Source organism: Microtus ochrogaster, chromosome 2 (assembly GCF_000317375.1).
Source record: "Microtus ochrogaster isolate Prairie Vole_2 chromosome 2, MicOch1.0, whole genome shotgun sequence".
Lineage (NCBI taxonomy): Eukaryota > Metazoa > Chordata > Mammalia > Rodentia > Cricetidae > Microtus > Microtus ochrogaster.
The window spans coordinates 22510773-22529195 of record NC_022010.1 but is presented as its reverse complement, the minus strand read 5'-3'; the positions used below and the strand labels follow the sequence as shown (position 1 = coordinate 22529195).

Sequence of the window (18423 nt, the reverse complement as noted above, 5' to 3'; positions counted from 1 at the left end):
GATGCAGGTGTGGGTGGCCAGGGCCGCCTGCAGGACTGGATGCAGGTGTGGGTGGCCAGGGCCGCCTGCAGGACTGGATGCAGGTGTGGGTGGCCTGGGTCGCCTGTAGGACTGGATGCAGGACTGGATGCAGGTGTGGGTGGCCAGACTCCCCTTGATTAGATGAAGCGCCCTCAGAAACGGGGCTTGCGCTTGCGGCCTGTGTACTGGGTGTCAGGTCTGACCTCCCTGCAGACAGACAGAACAGACTCAGGAGAAGGAAGAGCTCTGTGACCACAAACACAGATTACGTCTTGGTGGGCACGGCCTCCCCCTCCCTGCCTGCCGCCCACCCCCAGCTGGTACTCACTTGCCCTGGCGCCTGCGCCGCTCCTTCTTCTCTAGGACCCACTCGCGGCTCTTCTTCACCAGGTCCCGCCGTGCCTTCTTGTGTGGAGCCCTAGGCAGAGACAGAAGTGAGAGGGTGCCTAAGCTGTCACAGGGAGGGGGAGTGTTAGCTCTGAAGCCCCCTCTTCCCATCTATCACCTCCACTCTGGACACCTCGGTAACAGGAACAGAACCTCTGGTTTAGCAGAGCTGTGGGGCAAAGTCCCTGTCCCTACAAAGTATCATTAGGCAGATGGCCTTGTGTCTGGAACACACCTTATCTATAAGGTGACTCCAGAAAGGAGGAACTCAAAAAAAAAAAAAAGTAACCTGGTGTGTCCAAGGAAAGCCATGGAACCTGCACAGTCCAATGCTGCCACTTAAGGTCCCTGTCTGGGTTGGGGCTCAGTGTGCCTAGCAGAAGCCAGTGTCATTCAACCTCACCCCCCACCCCACCCTAACCCTAGCTTCTGTCAATGTCTGAGGCCGGAAAACAAGGCTGCCCGCTCATGGCAGTCCTGACAACGAAGCCTCTCACAGATCATCTTGGCCTCCAGCCCTGGCTGAGGAGGAATGTGTTCCCCACAGCCCAATGGACAAAAGGCCCACGGAAGAAAGGGAGTCTGCACACCCACCCATAGCCACAATCCCATTGGCTGCCGGGACGAAGTGATTCAGCCTAGCTTGAGGGAGAGCTGCCGGCTGCTTCAGTATGGTCTGTGGCTCCTTGGTGCAGACAGGAGCCATGTCAAACCTTCCTCTAGCAGAGGCAGAGCAGAGCTCCAAGAGTTACTCAGCATTTGTAGCAGGGGCTGGGCTATGTGCAGCGACCCACGCCACCAGGAAAGAGGGGCAGGTCACACGAAGCCAAAAGGGAGCCACGGAAGGAAAGGGGGAGCATCCATGTTGCTCCTGGAAGTCAGGGGCCAGGTGCAGTCAGAGGGTACTACAAATGCAGGGGATCCAAAGGTCATACGGAACCCACGGAACACACAGAACACTGCGAGGGCAGTGCAGACGGGAGCATGCTGTGGAACAGAATATTGTTTTCAGTAAGGATGTGTTATATTTGTGTGTGTTATGTTTGTGTTGCATAATATTTGTTTTACTAAGATGTGTTACATCTGTTCCTGCTGCATTTGTTTAACTATATAAAGATGTGTTGCTGTTTCACTTTGCCTGCCTAAGGCACCTGATTGGTCTAATAAAAAGCTGATTGGCGAATAGCTAGGCAGAGAAGGGCTAGGCAGGGCTGGCAAGCAGAGAGAAAAGGGGGCCTGGTCAGCCAGGGGTCAGCCAGCCACAGAGGAAGCAGGAAAGCAGGATGGACAGTGTGTAGATGAGGTAAGCAAGCTTTGGGGCAGCACACAGATCAACAGAAACGGGTTAAATTAAAGAAGCTACCTAGAAACAAGCCTAAGGGAAGGCCAAGCACTCAGAACCAATAAGCCTCCGTGTCATGATTTGAGGGCTGCTCCAAGGGAGCCTGCTGCAGGAACAAGATGCAAGCCACTAAAGAAAGGCAAGAGAAAGCCATCGAGGTGGGTGAAAGGGCAAGTGAGCACGGGGGCCAGGAGTGATGGCCAGGGAAGTGACGCCATGTGGAAACCTGCTTCTCATAGTGACAGAAACAAACAGCAGGTGAACTGGCTGAGAGCAGGAACTTGTGCGTAAGCCTGGCCCCTGATCCTTGCCCACTCCTCTTAGCTCCCCTGCTCGTTCCCCATTGAGACTCTTCTAGATGTTTCTACTTGGCTTTGCTGAGGAAGTACCAGGCATCCAACTCCTCCAGCACCTAGGGTCCCTTGCCCTCACGCTGGTGTTGGATGGTGACATGTGTGTGCTCTATGTTAGCTGGGCTGTGTTGAATGGCTGGGCATCTGTTCCCAACTGTGAGCTGTGTGTGGATAGGAAGACTCTAGAGGGTAGAGCCGAGGATGCAGGAGCCAGGGAAGCCTGGGGTCCAGGCTGTAGCTAAAGTGGCTGGGGGAGGCCGAGAAGCGGGGGAACGTCACAGGAATGCCCTGCCAAGTGTGTGAAGGGAGCTAAGGCACTGTGGCTGCCCCAGTACCCAGCCTGAGGAGGAGGCACATCTGGTTGTGACATCACTTTGGCACTGTAGCTGGTCTAACCCGACTCAGGTGAAAGCAGAGGAAAATGCCCGAGCCCTTACCTGGGTCCCGCACGTAGGCCCCTCACACCTTACCTTTCACTGGTGAAGGCGGACTCGGTGGCCTGGTCTGCATCCTGACTTTCAGTCAGCCCCTGTAGGAGACAAAGCTTCTGAGTCGCCCTGGCGCTCTCTGCCGCAACACAAGACACGTGTGCATTCAGGCCTGAGTAACCCTAGCAGGCCTAAAAGTCAGGCTACAGGGGTTGGTGGTCCGTCCCAGGACCTGCAGAGGTCTCAGTTGAGCTCTGTGCAAGGGATTGGGGAACCCTGACCACCGAAGCCCTCCCAGCATGCTCTTGCGCTGTGAGTAGAAGGCAGCCTGGGAGCCCAAGACCCTTACCTTTGGCAGGGAGGTGGAAGGCCCAGAAAAAAGACAGAGGTAGAACCTGAAACAAGGCAGAGCAACGTGAAGCCTGGCTCACAAGGCCGAGCAGAAGAGACAAGCCTTGCATCTTCTGTGCCCTGTCCTCCTACCCAGCATCCCTTTGTTTACTCAGTAGCCTGCAAGGGCCCCAGCTGTGTAGATAGCACTCGGCCCAGCACTCACTGTGTACGTGTATACCGAGGTCAAGCTCAACTGTCACTCCCCAAGACACTCTCCACCTCATGTTTGACAGCGTCTCTCACTGTACTAGAGCTCACCATCCAAGAATCTGCCTGTCTCCGTCTCCCCAGTGCCTCGTTGGAATTACGAGCAAGGACACCACGCCCAGCCTTTTACACAGGTGCTGGAAATGGGAGCTCAGGCCCTCATGCTTGCGCAGCAAGCACTTCACCAGCTATGCCGCTGCCCCTGCCACTTACTTCTTTGCTTTGGCACTGTTGGGGAAGTCCACCACCACGCCGCCGGTGAAGCCTGCCCTCGTGGCCTGGGTTGTGATCAGCTCCAGCTGAGGAGAGAGGGGCCAGGGAGCAGATGGAGGGGTGGGAGGAACAGACAGAGGTCCCCAGCCCTCATTGGTCAGAATCTAAAGCACGGTCTAGCTAGGCCTTTCTGATTCAGAGGCCTCCAAAGCCACCAAAGCATAAAGTGGGGGCCGTAACCAGTCTCCGTAGCCCCACCCTGAGGAGAGTGTCAGCACAAAGCAGTTCTGCTTGTTCCCATGTTCTGGTCCAGGGACCCATCTCCCCACCCTCAGGGAACCAGACTCGGCTGTTACATGTCAGGGACCTGCAGCTCACTGTCATTCTAAGCCCTAACTCCTGCCACAGAAGGCAGAACTGCTGAGGTCCTCTAGCCATGTATACGGAGATGCGTTGTATCACAGCACATTCTGGGACACCGACTTATCTGTTTCCATTTTTCTCTCTCTCTGCTGGGGATGGAGGCCAGGTCCTCATGGATACTAAATGAGTGCTCGCTACTAAGCCACATCCCCAGCCTCCCACCATCTCATCTATCAACAACGCACCAGCCTCCCCTACGGCCACACCCCCTCTCAGGGAGCCATCTGGGGTCACTGTGCCAACACTAGGGTGCTCCTTCCCTCTTTTCCACCAGGCCGCCAGAGTTCCTTGTTCTACCATGGCAAGAAGGCAGTTGAATGGAGAAGGCTGGTCCACACCCCGCTCCCGTCAGATCTAGATAGCGGCTCACCTGCTCCGAGTTCTCAGGGTACAGCTGCAGAACAGCTCGGGCCCCACGGACCTGTGAGCAGCAGAAATGTCATGACCGTGTAAGCGCTTGTGGGATGATGGCCACAGTGCACTTCACTTACTAAACATTTACAGAGCTCCCGTCACAAGGCTCAGAACACCATCATGAACACAACTCCTGAATGGGGCACTCGCTGGTAAGGCAGGCACTTAACTTACAGCTGTGGCAAGTGACAAAGGAAAACATAGCACGTGCCTGTAACCTAAGCCTTTGGGAGGCAGAGGCAGGAAGATCACTACTTGCTCACGCCCAGCATAGTTTACACAGTAAGTCCGTCTCAAAAGAAAAAGGACAAGAAACAAGAATTACGCAGTAAGTGTTGGGATTGAAGGTGGCACCACAACACCTGCCATGAAATTTTTTTTTTTAATTAAAAAAGGTGACAGTGCAGGGAAGTGCAGAGGACATGGGCACTCTGTGTGCTGGACATGACATCACTGCCCTCGCTCAACTGCCTCAGATGTTGACTGCGATGCTCCTGGGTTTAGTCAGATGTCCGCCCTTTGCACTTGGACCCTTTTTCCTTTTGCATTTTTGAGACATCTCTGGCTGACTTTGAATTTCCTATGTAGCCAAGGCTGGTCTTGAGCTCCCAACTCTCCAGTCTCTGCCTCCAAGTGTTAGGATTCCAGGTCTATACCACTATGCCCAACTGAGTCTTGACAGGCTACATGTCCTTTCTCAACAGCTTTCCCATCATGATCTCAACTTCATCCTTGAACTTCCGAGGCAGGAGAATGATAGACAGACAGAACCAGGAGGAGGGGAGCTATACTCACGAGGGCAGAGTACAGAGAAGAGAAGAAGCGGTAGAGTCGCCTGGCAGGGACGTCTGACTTCTTGTTTGCATTGCAGAGCCACTGAACAGCTGAGATGCTGAAAAGGAAGGGACCCAGTCAGGAGGGCCAGTGACTCCTGAGGAATCTGCCATTATCCACCATACTCTGCTGCACATGGTTCCTGTCCTGCAGGCCAGTCCACTCTTGGTCACTTCCTTGCAACACAGAACCAACTGGGGCAGCACTCACTTCCTTCAGTTATTCCAGGAAAACACTCTCTCAACCAACGTCTGTGTGTACGTCCAGGAGCCCAGGCCATTACTGCCCACCTACCCCTCCACTCTCCGCCGACCATCAGAGGAAACCCACTGGACAGCAAGCACTTACCCCCAGCCGTTCATCTGCCTTTTCCGTGTTCTGCTGCAGCTACCAAGGCTCGTACCCTCCCCCACCTGTCCCCTGATCTCGATCTCACTCTGGCCCACACCTCCTCACTGCTGGGATGACAACATGGGCAGCGACATTTCATATTTTTAACAGCAATTTTAATGCTCCAAAGCTCGTTATTAAAGGGGCTGGAGAGATGGCTCAGCAGTTAGGAGCACTCACTGCTTGTCAGTTCCCAGCACCCACACAGCAGCTCACAGCCATCTCCAGTTCCAGGGAACTGAACACTGTCCTCTAGCCAGGGACAAGGCACGCATGTAAAACACACACACACACACACACACACACACACACACACACACACGTCAACATGCCCAAAAAATAAATTTTTAAAAACTTTAGTTTTTCAAGACAGGGTCTCTCTCTATATGTAGTCCTGGACACCCTGGAACTCACTCTGTAGACCAGTTTGGCCTTGAACTCAGAGATCCACCTGCCTCTGCCTCCAAAGTGCTGGGATTAAAGGGATACGCCACCACCGCCTGGGAAAATAATTAATTATAGGTCAGTGTGTTTATAATCCCAGCAGTGGGGGAATCAGAAGCAGAGCCAGGCAGATGCTGGAAGCTCACTGGGCAGCTAATCTGGTCTGTGTGACAATGGTCCCCAAAGAGGGCTTGTTTGAAACAAAAGGCAGAGTCTGACGACTGGTACCTAAGGATGCTCCCTTGCCTCCACCTGCTTGTTCCCACATACACACAACAATTTTTTCGCAGCCTTTGACCTTATAAATCTCAGAATCTTAGAAGATGTACATTTGTTTAATTACATTTACTGCACATGCATCCTGGCTGAAGCACAGAAGAGAGAGAATAATCTTCAAGAACCTTTTTTTCTCTCCACCATGTGTTTTCTGTACCAAACAGATTTGTCAGGCCTGGTAACAAGCACCTGTAATCAGAGCCAGCTCACAGGCCCAGAACATGTAAAACTTTAAATATCACATATGCCTGCTATGCAGCTGTGTTTAGGAAACACTGGTGTACGAAATTACAAGTAGGAAGTGAAGACCCTCACCTGATGCAGCCATCAAAAGAACCTGGTCGGAAAGGGACTCCTTGGCCCATGTCCCCTAGCAGCAGGTCTCCCTCTGTGTCTCGGTCCAAGGCAGCATCTACACGGGAAGAAGGAAAAGTATGGGTACTGCTGCTGCAGACAGGTGTGGTGGGCGGGCCTGTGATCTCAGCAACAGGGAGGCTGAGACAGGAGCATCCCATGTTGGGAACTGGTCTGGGCTATACGGCAAGACCTGATCTCAACCAGAAATCCAATTTAGCTGTTCCATACTCAAGAGGAGAGCCACGTTGGTACAAACAGAGCAAACTTACCCAACATGGCAGAGCTGATGTCAATGCCCACCCAATAGTGCCCCTCCTCTGAGATATAGTCTCCACTCAGTCCAGTACCGCAGCTGTAGGAAACAACCGACAGGGGTCACAGAGCTGAATAGTAAAGCCCTTCCACCCCACCCAGGCAATGAGACCTCACCCAATGTCCAACAGATAAGAAGGCTGACCCTCTGGCAGACAGAGGAGCTCCAGGGCCCTCTCAGTCATCCTGGTCTGGATGTCAATCATCCGTGAGCTGGGAAGCAGAAAAACATAGGAGTAGTTAGAGTTTCCCTTAGATCAAAAGAGTTAGGAGAATTTAAAAAAAACAATCAACTAGAGATACTTTCTCCTCACTTTAAAAATTTTTTTATTTGCCTGGCAGTGGTGGCACACACCTTTAATACCAGGACTCGGGAGGCAGAGGCAAGCAGATCTCTGAGTTCAAGGCCAGCCTGGTCTACAAAAGCTAGTTCCAGGACAGTCAGGGCTACACAGAGAAACCCTATCTCAAATAACAAAACAACAACAAAAAAATTTATTTCATTTAGTGTGTGTGTCTTCATGCATGTGGAGGTCAGAAGCCACCTTGCTCAATTTGGTTCTCTTCTTCCAACATGGAGGTTCTAGGGATCAAACTGAATCATGAAGCTTGGTTAGTAACCCCTGAGCTATCTCACCAGCCCTTGCCCAACATTTTAAACCTACAATTCTCACCGGAAATCAACAACTCAAATGCAGTTATTGAACGTAGCCCCATGATGGGCATGGATGTTCCCACAAAATCCCACCACTCAAAAGGCCGGCATGAGACTAAGAGTTTAAGTTCAATCTGGGCAAGACTTGCCTCAAAACAGCATCAACAAAGTAAGCCCAAAAGTCCATTTGATACAGTAGTATATCATTTTATCGTGTACAGATTGTTAAGTGCACCAGCTGCAAGGCTGACAGAAGTAGAGCAAGTCACTCAGCAGAGGAGCAGTCAATGACTCTCTACACCTGTGCTGGCTTGGATGCTCATTCCCTAGGGATGCGTTCTCTCCGAGAGTCATCTGCCATATCTACTCCCGTCTGCACGGACCAACAATGCACAAGTGTTAGGCATGTGTGACATGTGTCTTGGGGGTGGAGCACTTGTCAACTCACAAGAGGCCCTAAATTCAAAGCCCTGTACCTCCAAAAAACAAAATGATTCGCCTCGGTAGTAAAAAGTGTGTGCCGGACCACACATCCTACCCCCACTACCTGAAAACAAAAACCAGGTGTGGTGATGCACACCTCCGCTGAACCAGAACCTGAGCAAGCACACCTCTGTGAGTTCAAGGGCAGTCAGGGATACACAGTGCGACTCTGTCTCAAAAGGAAGGTGGGGGAGGGAGAGAAACAGTAAACAGAAGAACAGGACATGATTGTACATGCCTATAATCTCAGCATGCAGAAGGCTGAAGCAGGAGGGTCACTTCAAGTGAGGCCAATCTGGGTCACCTGATGTGAACATATCTCAAAAAAAAAAAAAAACAACTAACAAAAATAGAACAAATAACCTATTGTAATTATGTTATGTATGCTTTATATACTCAAAGAGTTATTTCAATATGGAATCAGCAAAAAAATGTGAGTTGTGTCTTTTTTTTTACTTCTCCACATTGTCATTCAGAGTTAAAGAATTTTACTAGCTAGCTACTGGCTGCCATATTGAACAGAATAGTCCTACATCTGGTCTGTCAAAAATAAAGGTAAATAATCACACACAATAGTTCCCATAGAGCCACACATGCTGGACCATGTCTGCAATTTCCACACTTGGAAGGTGGAGACAGTAGGGTCAGGAATTCAGTCACCTCTGATACACAGGAAGTTCAAGAATACCCTGGGATAGGGGAGACCATGTTTCAAACAAACAAAACCAAATAAACTATCCTGTAGAGTATTCAGACGATGTTTCTGTCAATGGCTGCCATGACAATTTAGTGCAATCATGCATTTAAATAAGAATCACAAGGAACCCATAATGAGTATGTCCTCCCTCCTAGTAGTATTCATTCCTTTCTGGGGTGTGGCTCAATGGTAAAACTTCTGCCTAGAATCCCCAAGTGAGGGGCTGAGGGTGTGGCTCAGTGACAGAGCACACAGACAATATGACAGTATCCTACAGATATCCTCTAACTATGCCTACTTTACCACGTGTTTAAAACACATTGTCTGCCGGGCGGTGGTGGCTCACGCCTTCAATCACAGCAGAGTCGGGTGAATCTCTGTTGAGTTCAAAGCAAGCCTGGTCTACAAGAGCTAGCTCCAGGGCAGGCTCCAAAGCTAGAGAAACCCTGTCTCGAAAAAGCCAAAAAAAAACCCAAACAAATAAATAACCACACATTGTCAAACGACCTAGTGTAAACTAGAGACGAAAACATCCACACTGGAACCAAAGTATCAAGATCCCTCCAAGAGTTCGACGGTTTAAAATTCACTTTACCGGTGGCAGAATTGCATTTACTCAGGTCCCTCATCTCCCCCACTCCCAAATTCTAGATGCTTTCCAAGCGACACCCATAATGAGGGTGACTTGCCGATCCCGACCCCCGATGCCATTCAACAGCCTTGTTCTCCTCACTTGCGAACGTATTTCCGGGCTTCATTTTGGTCATAAAACTGTTGGGAAGAGAAAGACACATGGGATATGAGGGGAAGAACCCAAAAACAGACATGCTAGAAGAAGACCAAGTCCTGACAAGGTTCTCACCAGCTCTGGCGGTCCGCTGTGCTCGGGTCTCCGGCTACGAGACGCCATCTCTAGGGTACCGCAGCACGCTGGTGCCGGCAAACCTCGATGCAGTGTTTGACGTCATCAACTCTGCGACTACCCCCCCACCACCACGTAGAGCTCACGCTCTAAACGTTCCCCGCCTATCTTTTTATTTGATTGGCTACAAGCCGGAGGCGCCGCTCACGATTCGCGGTTCCCATTGGCCGGCTGGGCGCCGCCCAGTCCTCGCCACAACATGGCGGCCGCGCGCTGCCTGGGCTGGCCGCTGTCACCGCTATGGAGGCTGTGGCAGGCTCGGGGGTTGCCACAAAATTCGGCCGCGGGCTGGTGCTCGCGAGGGAGGCCTTACTCCCGCACTGCCCTCTACGAGATGCTGGGCGTCCCCTCCTCGGCCACGCAGGCGCAGATCAAAGCGGCGTACTACCGGCAGAGCTTCCTCTACCATCCTGATCGCAATCCCGGGAGCTCCGAGGCCGCCGAGCGCTTCACGCGCATCGCCGAAGCTTATCGAGTCCTGGGCAGCACCATCCTCCGTCGCAAGTATGACCGAGGTCTGCTCAGCGACCAGGACCTGCGCGGACCCGGTGTCAGGCCCTCTAGGGCACCCCCGGACGACCCCCCTCCTCCTCCTCGCCCTTCTCCCCATGCCCCTCGGGCTCACTCTGGCTCTCAGGCCTTTCCCGGCGACCGTCGCACTATGTTCGACTTTGACGCCTTCTACCAGGCACACTATGGAGAACAGCTAGAAAGAGAGCGGCGTCTGCGCGCCCGGAGGGAGGCCCTTCGCAAAAAGCAGCAGGACCAGGCCAATAAGGGGCTACGCTGGGATGATACCCGAGATGCCACTTTCATTGTCCTCCTTTTCCTCATCTTCGTCTTCATCGGCTTTCGTATTTAATCGGAGAAACGGAGGGAAGGGGAACCAGCCCAAGAAACTTGCCTTTCTTGACCTTTGAACTATTGGTCTTGGAATGAATTGACTACCTCTGGTGGCGTTCCCTTGACTCTCCTAGCACCTTCCCAGCCTGGCTGGTGATCAACACAGCCTTCTCCTATAGTCCAGAAAAAAAAAAAAAGCTCTTCCATGGCCAAGAAAGAGGTCCCAGGAGAAAGATAACCGAAAACCGTGAATGTACGTGCTTTCCAGAGCCGCCCCTGGGTGCCTGCTTGTTTCTAGAAGTTACCTTCCACATGTCAACTCCCAGAACAAGTGCTCTGGTTTTATCCGGAAGCCCTTAGCAAGCCTTGTCTGGTTCCTTACCTCATGTTTATACCATGGGGCAGCACTTCCTCTGTAACCCTTGAACCGTGCCAATCTTTTTGTCCTCTGTCAAAAAGATTAATTCTTGGGGCTTGCCTGAAACTTGTCTTTCTGTGTTACCCCGAGCCACAGGTGAGACTTGATCAACCATCCCGCAGATGCTGGGGATGTAGCTCAGTGAGAGAATATGCTAGCATGCAGCAGGCACTGGGTTTGGTTCCCAGCATTGCTGTTGTCCTGTGACCCCTTTTCCCTCCAAGAAAAAAGTTAGTGAAAGATTGCCATTTTCTTAGGTCTGTTCCACACCACCTCTCTCACGGGGAAACAAGGAAGCCAAGCCCTTGAGTAAGAGGAATGTGTTCCAGTGTTCCTACTTATCTAGGGTGTGACCTTGGGGAAGGTGCCCTGTGGGTGTGAATAATTTGCTCTCCTGAGATCTGTCACTATTACGTATTCTACTCACGGTAGTGAAGTAGGGTGATACCACTTAGGCCAAGTTCTTGGGACAGTGTTCCTGTCCTTGGTCTGCCTTTTCCTAGCCACTTGATTGCTAACTGAGCAGTCTGCTGACTGTGACAAGACTTAGTGCTTGAGTGTGGCCCATGCTTCTGCAGTGCTGATCAGAGGTGCCACGAGTCAAATCTTTCTAACAGGCTCTTGGATTATGTGAGTAATTTTGGGTCCTGGAGTAGAAGCAGCAAGAAGCTCACTAATTAAGATGGAGTTGAAGTCCAGATTGTAGTACAGGCCTCTAATCCACAGAGGAAGCTGAGGCTGGAGGATTGTGACCAGTTACATAGCAAGGCTTGTCTTTAATAAAGATGATAAGACAGGCATGCTGAGTCACATTTTTAATCAGAGCTACGTAGTGAGACTGAGACTCTTAATCTCAGGGTTGTGGGTTTGAGTCCCATGTTGGGTGCCATTTGTAGACAGAAATTTCTGTCCCACCTGTTTCTGCAGTTGTTCAGTCCCAAAGAAACACACGGAGACTTATATTAATTATAAACTGTTTGGCCTATTGCTCAGGCTTATTACTAACTGGCTTTTACAGCTTAAATTAACCCATAATTCTTATCTATGTTTAGCCACGTGGCTTGGTACCTTTTCTCAGTAAGGCATTCTCATCTTGCTTCCTCTGCATCTGGCTGGTGACTGACTCTCTGCCTTTCCTCTTCCCAGAATTCTCTTAGTCTGGTCACCCCACCTATACTTCCTGCCTAACTACTGACCAATAAGTGTTTTATTAAACTAATACAAGTGACAAATTTTTACAGTGTACAAGAGCATTGTCCCACAGCATAAGACCCTGTCTCAAGAAAGAAAAAAGATAAAAAAAGTTGAAAAATAGGTTCCTTATATGCTGCTGACCAAGAATTGTAATGAGTTTTTTTTTAAGATTTATTCATTTACTTATTATATATGCAGTATTCTGCTTGCATGTGTACCTGCACCCCAGAAGAGGGCACTAGATCTCACATGGTTGCTGGGAATTGAACTCAGGACCTCTGGAAGAAGAAAGAGTCAGTGTTCTTAACTGCTGAGCCATTTCTCCAGCCCTGTAATGAGTTTTTTTGGGGGGAGACTTGTCATTTAGATTTGGTTGTTTTTTTTTTTTTGTTTTTTTTTGATTTTTCGAGACAGGGTTTCTCTGTGGCTTTGGAGCCTGTCCTGGAACTCGCTCTTGTAGACCAGGCTGGTCTCGAACTCACAGAGATCCGCCTGCCTCTGCCTCCCGAGTGCTGGGATTACAGGCGTGCGCCACCACCGCCCGGCTCATTTAAATTTGGGAAAATTTTTGTTGTTTTGTTTTTTGAGGTAGTCTCTAGTAACCCAGGCTGATCATGAACTCTCTTTGTGCCTGATCATGAACTCTTGACCCTTTGTTTTTGTTTTGTTTTTGATACAGGGTTTTCCTGTGTAACCCTAGCTGTCCTGGAACTCACTTTGCTCTGCGGACCAGGCTGGCCTCAAACTCAGAGACAGCTGCCTGCTTCTGCCTCCTTGAATGCTGGGATAAAGGCGTGCACCACCACACCCAGCTTTCTGCCTTCACCTTCTGAGTGCTGGCACACTCAGAAGTACAGAAGTGCACAGGTGTGTACCATCATGACCCCGTTAATTTTCTGGGTTTTGGTTTTCTTATACCAAGCAGTTAGTAGTAACTTGTGGTCAGAGCTACAGTAGTCCTGTGGTCCCCTTACGTCTGACTCAGACTGGGAATGGGTTAGGACATCCTGAGTGCAGGGACACACTGGGGCCGTGTGCAAAGCCAAGAAAGTAGAGATCCACAGCAGAGCTCAGGATGTGGCTCAGTTGATGCACAGGTCTGTGGGTTCCACATCCAGTATCCTATAAACCAGGCTGGATGGTGCCATAATCTCAGCATTTTTTCAAGTCATGGACAGGCCTAGAACTTTCCATCCTCTGCCTCAGTCTCCTGAGTGCTAGGATTTCTGGCATGCGCCACACACCCACAGGGGTATAGGAGGCTTTCTGAAGGACTACCACATGGTGGCTTCCTCCTCCCAGGACTGTAGTGAGTTTTCCCTTTCCCTACTTCCCGGATGCCCTAGCAAGAGGGTAAACTTGGCAGTGGCCATTACCCCTGCCTCTGTGGCTCTTGCCCAGTCTGGCAATGGGGGGCGTGGTTGAAGGGGGCAAGTACAGCATGGGGCTGAAGCATGTGGGCCCAGTCAAGAAGATAGGAAACAAAGGTCCGTGTAGCTAGCTGATTGTCTTTTAGACAGCGAAAATGGGCAAACTGGGCCAAATGCCCTCCTAGTGACCACAGTGTTCACACAACTGATTCCTTCCTTCTGAATTCACATGGTGCATCTTTGGCCTCCATCTTGACTCCAGTATTAGTAAGGATAGGATGTGATAGCATGTATATATTCCCAGCATGTGGCAGGCTGAAGGGAGACAGGTCTCCGTTTAAGGCCAGCCTAGGCTATGTAGTGAGACCCTGTCTCAAAAAAGGGTAGAAGCTGGATGTGGTGGTGGACACATGTATTCCCAGTGCTGGAGAAGCAGGAAGATGACCCACGAGTTTGTGGACCAGCTGGGGTGACATAGTGAGTTTCAAGCCAGCTAGGGCTACATAGTGAGGTCCTGTTTCAAAAAGAGGAAAGGGAGTGGGGCTAGACCCATGAATGGCCCAGAAGGTTGAGTTTGTCTTGTCTGTCCCGGGGCCTACATGTTAGAAGGAGAGAAGGGACCCCAGAACTTCTAACTTCCACATAAGTGCAGTGGCATGTGCATGGGTGTGCATGTGCACCCACATACCTCACGCAGACTGAATAAGTACTTGTTATTAAAAGAGATGTGTAGCTTTGGGCCGGGGAGTTGTTCTCGGTCATCACTGACTCAGGAGATCCCCGCGGCACCAGGAGAATGGTCACCAACACTCGTTTTGTGAAACAGGGTCCTGTATCTTGAACCTGTGTGCTTCCTGGGATGTCACCAGACCCCACGAAGGGAGAGAAAGAACAGCTGACAAGTCACGAGGCTCTCTCGGCCATTGTCTGTGGGGAGGATGGAGAAAAGTGGGAATGTGGCTCAGCCGGCAGAGTGTATGCCCTGGCTTCTGCCTGCAGCACAACTGGCACCGAGCATGGTGGTGGCCCCTGTAATCACAGCACTGGGCGAAGGCAAGAGGATCCGAAGTTCAGTGTCATCCTAAGACACAGAGAATTTAAGGCTAGCCTACGCTACATAAGCCCTGTCTCAAAATAAATAAAGGATATTTACTTAATCTCAGACTTTGACTGCTTTCAGTTCATCTTCCCTGTGATGAGGTCATATTCCCATCTGCTTGTAGATGACATCATAAGGAGCATGTCCCTCACCGGGTGCTAACCCCCAGGTAGGTTAGCTCTGAGATCAAATTTGCAACGTAGGTAGGGTGCTGAGAGCCCTGAGTGGTTGAATAGTGCCCCTCTCTGTGTTAAAGCCACAGTAAGCACCGGGAATGGAGCGCACTGGAAACTCTGGGTTCCATCCCTAACATGGTCTCCATGGAAATGGTGGTGCATGTCTAGTATGCAAGAAGTGGAGGAATAAGGATCAGAAGTTCAAGGTCTTCTCCAGATGCAGTAGAATAAACCTTTAATGCCAGCATTCAGGAGGCAGGAGCAGGCCCATCTCTGAATCTGAGGCCAGCCAGGGCTACATAATCAGACCCTGTCTCAAACCATAATAGCAAAACATGAAGACAGGATAGAATGTAGGGCTTGGAAGTATGGGTCTGTAGTTAAGAGTATGCACTGCTCTTGTAGAGGACCAAGTTCCATTCCCTACACCAGTATTGGATGGCTCACCTGTAGCTCCAAGGGATCCAACACCCTCTTCTGGTTTCTGTGAGTACTGCATTCACAAATAGACAAAGCCACACATGCAAAAAACTATTAAACATCTGGGTGGAGGTGGCACACTCTTTAATCCCAGCAGGCGCATCTCTGGAAGTTTGAGGATAGCCAGGACTATACGCAGAATTCCTGTCTCGAGAAAAACAAACAAAAAACTCTTGTTCTGGGACTGGAGAGCTGGCTCAGTGGTTGAGAGCACTGTCTACTCTTCCAAAGGACCTGGGTTCAGCCGGGTGGTGGTGGCGCCTGCCTTTAATCCCAGCATTCTGGAGGCAGAGGTAGGCGGATCTCTGTGAGTTCAAGGTCAGCCTGGTCTACAAGAGCTAGTTCCAGGACAGGCTCCAAAGCCACAGAGAAACCCTGTCTTGAAAAACCAAAAAAAAAAAAAAAAAAAAAAAGGACCTGGGTTCAATTCCCAGCACACACATGGCAGGTCACACTGAGTTCCAGGAGATCCAATACCCTCACGGAGGCAAACATTAATAATAATAATAATAAACAGAGGGAAAGAGGCAAAAGTTGGGTAGAGTCCCACAGCCTGCTGGGGTTTGTGTTTTAAAATTATATAAAATAAATCCCTAAAAAGAAAGGATGGCCAAGTAGTGGAGGCCCACACCTTTAATCCCAGCACTCAGGAGGCAGAGGCAGGCAGATCTCTTGAGTTCGAGGTCAACCTGGTCTACAGAGTGAGTTCCAGGATGGTTAGAGCTGTTACACAGAGAAACCCTGACTCGAAAGCCCCCCAAAACAACAACAACAAAAGAAAACAATACCAGACAGTGGTAGTGGCATACTCCTTTAATCCCAGCTCTTGGGAAGCAGAGGTAGGTGGATCTCTGAGTTCAAGGCCAGCCTGATCTACAGGGCTAGTTCCAGGACAGCCAGGGCTACACAGAGAAACCCTGTCTTGAAAACACAACAAAACAAAACACTATGTTTACAAACCCAATGGTCTGCCCCTGTAAAAAGAAAAAAGTCCCCTATAAGGGTTTTTAAAGTTTATTTATTTTTTATGTATACAGTGTTCTGCCTGCATGTACGCCTGCAGGCCAGAAGAGGGCACCAGATTTCATTATAAATGGTAATAAGGCACCATTACCTAAGAATTGAACTCTAGAAGGGCAGCCAGTGTGCTTAACCTCTGAACCATCTCTACAGCCCCTCCAGGAAAGGTTTTTCAAGTTGGTTCAGTAGGTAAAGCACTGATGCCAACCTGATTGACACCTTGAGTGTGATCCCTGAGACCCACATGGCGGAAGGAGAGGACCACTCCCATAAATTGTTGTCTGGCTTCAAAATGCATCTCATGACTTGTGGCCTCCCCTACAAATTAAATAAATAAATGTGACTTAAAAAATATTTTCCAGTTCTTCAGATAACCAAGCAGTCGTTCCTGAGTTATGGATGTGTGCTGCGGGGCTAAGTGCAGATTCTAGGAGTCTGTAATAGGTAGAAGCAGGATTTAATTAACCCCAGGAATCACACACTCTAGGCAATCAGGGGCTCTACTGTTGAGGCAGACCTACAGGCCCCCAGGTGAGACTTTCCTTCTAGACTTTTTGCTGCCTACTCTAGTTTTTCCTCCCTCACAGAGAGTCATCCCAGGGTCATTCCTGGGTATGTTCATCCCTAGAACCCAGAGGCAGAATATTGAAAGTAAGCATGGCTGAAATCTTCAGAACATACATGCACCTGCTAGTCCATGCACCTGCTAGTCAGGGACATATGAGTATTAGTTTTTAAACGGTCTCAGCATGTTGTCCTGCCAGGCCTGGAACTCACTACGTAGACTAGGTTGGCCTTGAACTCATAGAGATATTTCTTTTTTTAATATTTATTTATTATGTATACAACATTCTGCCTCCATGTATGCCCACATGCCAGAGGAGGGCGCCAGACCTCTTTACAGATGGTTGTGAGCCACCATGTGGTTGCTGGGAATTGAACTCAGGACCTTTGGAAGAGCAGGCAATGCTCTTAACCGCTGAGCCATCTCTCCAGCCCTCATAGAGATATTTCTATCTCTGCTTCCCAAGTACTGGGATTAGTGGGTGAGGAGTGACCCACACCTCACCTCACTGGGAGGTCACTTGAAGGACCCATCTGGTTCCCATGGTAACATTTATCTCTTCCTATACTCTCTCTTGACCAGAATTTTTTGTTTTGTTTAAATTTTGAGGCTTTTGAAGCAGAGTTTTGTTTAGCTCACACTGGTTTTAAACTTCCTTTGTAGCCATGGGTGACCTTGAATTTCTGACCCTCCTGCCCCCAGCTCCCAAGTACTGGTATTACATTACAGGCATGCACTACCATACCTAGCTTATGCGGTGCTGGGGATGGAACTCAGGACTTTCAGGCACGTGAGACACACTATCAACTGAGTTACATCCCCAACCTGGCTCTTTCTCTACGTCTTACCTGCCCTAGGTAAGAGGCCAGTCCTGGACACTGACACCTTCTAGAAGCTACTCCTCAGAGTCCTGGTGATGGAAAAAGAGGTAGCCATGCCTAACCTTAGCTCTCCCCTAGTTCACTCTTTTGCAACAAAGTTTCACTGTGTAGCCTTGGCTGGCGGGAATTCACAGAGAGTCTCCTGCCTCTGCCTCCTGAATGCTGAGATCAAAGGCGTGGGCCACCACACCTGCCTCGTTCTGTCTGTGGTTGAATTCTTAAATAAAACTGCCCAGAATGTTGGTCCAGGGATGGGGCGTCGTGTATGATGTGAGCATCCAGTCTGCTCTCAGGCTGAGCTGGAAGTCAAGGGAGGTCTTCCCAAGTTGTTCCCCAGGCACCCTGGGGTTCATGTATCCCACAGCCCCCAGCAGCAATGAGGCTGGGAGAATAACCATATGGGGTTTCTCCAGTTGGGTGCTTTCCCCTGCACCCTTCTGGGGGTGACTGAGCTTAAAAGGCTCTAAGGTTCGACACCCCCCCTCCAGGTGCTCCAGCTGTTGGGTGAAGTTCCAAAGATCATCAAATCCTTAAGCTCTTCTCACACATCTACAGGGATCCCTGCCTCCAGAAACAGACACTAAGAGCCCCTACCTGGTCCCCAAATTCTCACCCCACCATTTTTGGCTCTATCCCTGGGGTCACACTTAAAATGGACTGAACACTGTATGCCTGCATTTGCTCACTTTCCTTGTGGATCTTAGTCCCAAGCCTCCCTCTCATCTTTTATACTTCAAAGGTGCCATGTGGGGCCGGGCGGTGGTGGCGCACGCCTTTAATCCCAGCACTCGGGAGGCAGAGGCAGGCGGATCTCTGTGAGTTCGAG

General features: G+C 50.1%; 2 protein-coding genes and 1 non-coding gene across 5 annotated transcripts; 1 reads left to right on the top strand and 2 right to left on the bottom strand.

Moving 5' to 3' along the window:
• Window positions 1–21: 21 nt before the first annotated feature.
• Bud23 (BUD23, rRNA methyltransferase and ribosome maturation factor) lies at window positions 22–9582 on the bottom strand. 2 transcript variants are annotated; one of them, XM_026784906.1, is made up of 13 exons: window positions 9492–9582; window positions 9363–9400; window positions 6912–7007; window positions 6752–6834; window positions 6441–6537; window positions 4977–5073; window positions 4138–4188; window positions 3345–3430; window positions 2881–2926; window positions 2574–2632; window positions 350–439; window positions 145–228; window positions 22–94 (listed from the first exon to the last, which is right to left on the bottom strand). In XM_026784906.1, exons 1-12 carry the CDS (start codon window positions 9537–9539, stop codon window positions 174–176), a joined length of 846 nt encoding a protein of 281 aa, XP_026640707.1. In that variant the 5' UTR covers window positions 9540–9582; the 3' UTR covers window positions 22–94; window positions 145–173. The 2 variants fall into 2 exon arrangements, with proteins under 2 accessions (XP_026640707.1, XP_013206183.1); XM_013350729.2 differs by lacking the exon at window positions 22–94 and having other exon boundaries at window positions 100–228.
• LOC113458281 lies at window positions 842–973 on the bottom strand. The gene has a single exon (XR_003378677.1).
• A 168-nt stretch (window positions 9583–9750) lies between the features above and the next one.
• On the top strand, window positions 9751–14523 carry Dnajc30 (DnaJ heat shock protein family (Hsp40) member C30). 2 transcript variants are annotated; one of them, XM_026788485.1, is made up of 2 exons: window positions 9751–10647; window positions 14203–14523. In XM_026788485.1, exon 1 carries the CDS (start codon window positions 9751–9753, stop codon window positions 10411–10413), a length of 663 nt encoding a protein of 220 aa, XP_026644286.1. In that variant the 3' UTR covers window positions 10414–10647; window positions 14203–14523. The 2 variants fall into 2 exon arrangements, with proteins under 2 accessions (XP_026644286.1, XP_005344698.1); XM_005344641.3 differs by having other exon boundaries at window positions 9751–11442.
• The last annotated feature ends 3900 nt before the right edge of the window (window positions 14524–18423 follow it).

What these genes read in the sequence shown, in the direction of transcription:
- Bud23 (XM_026784906.1), bottom strand. Translation starts at nt 9,539, where the DNA reads ATGGCGTCTCGTAGCCGGAGACCCGAGCACAGCGGACCGCCAGAGCTG. An exon ending in ACCCTGAGAACTCGGAGCAG is followed by an intron (nt 3,431 to 4,137) that starts GTGAGCCGCTAT and finishes CTCTCTCCTCAG; the next exon opens with CTGGAGCTGATCACAACCCA. An exon ending in CTTCCACCTCCCTGCCAAAG is followed by an intron (nt 2,633 to 2,880) that starts GTAAGGGTCTTG and finishes TGTCTCCTACAG; the next exon opens with GGGCTGACTGAAAGTCAGGA.
- Dnajc30 (XM_026788485.1), top strand. Translation starts at nt 9,751, where the DNA reads ATGGCGGCCGCGCGCTGCCTGGGCTGGCCGCTGTCACCGCTATGGAGG.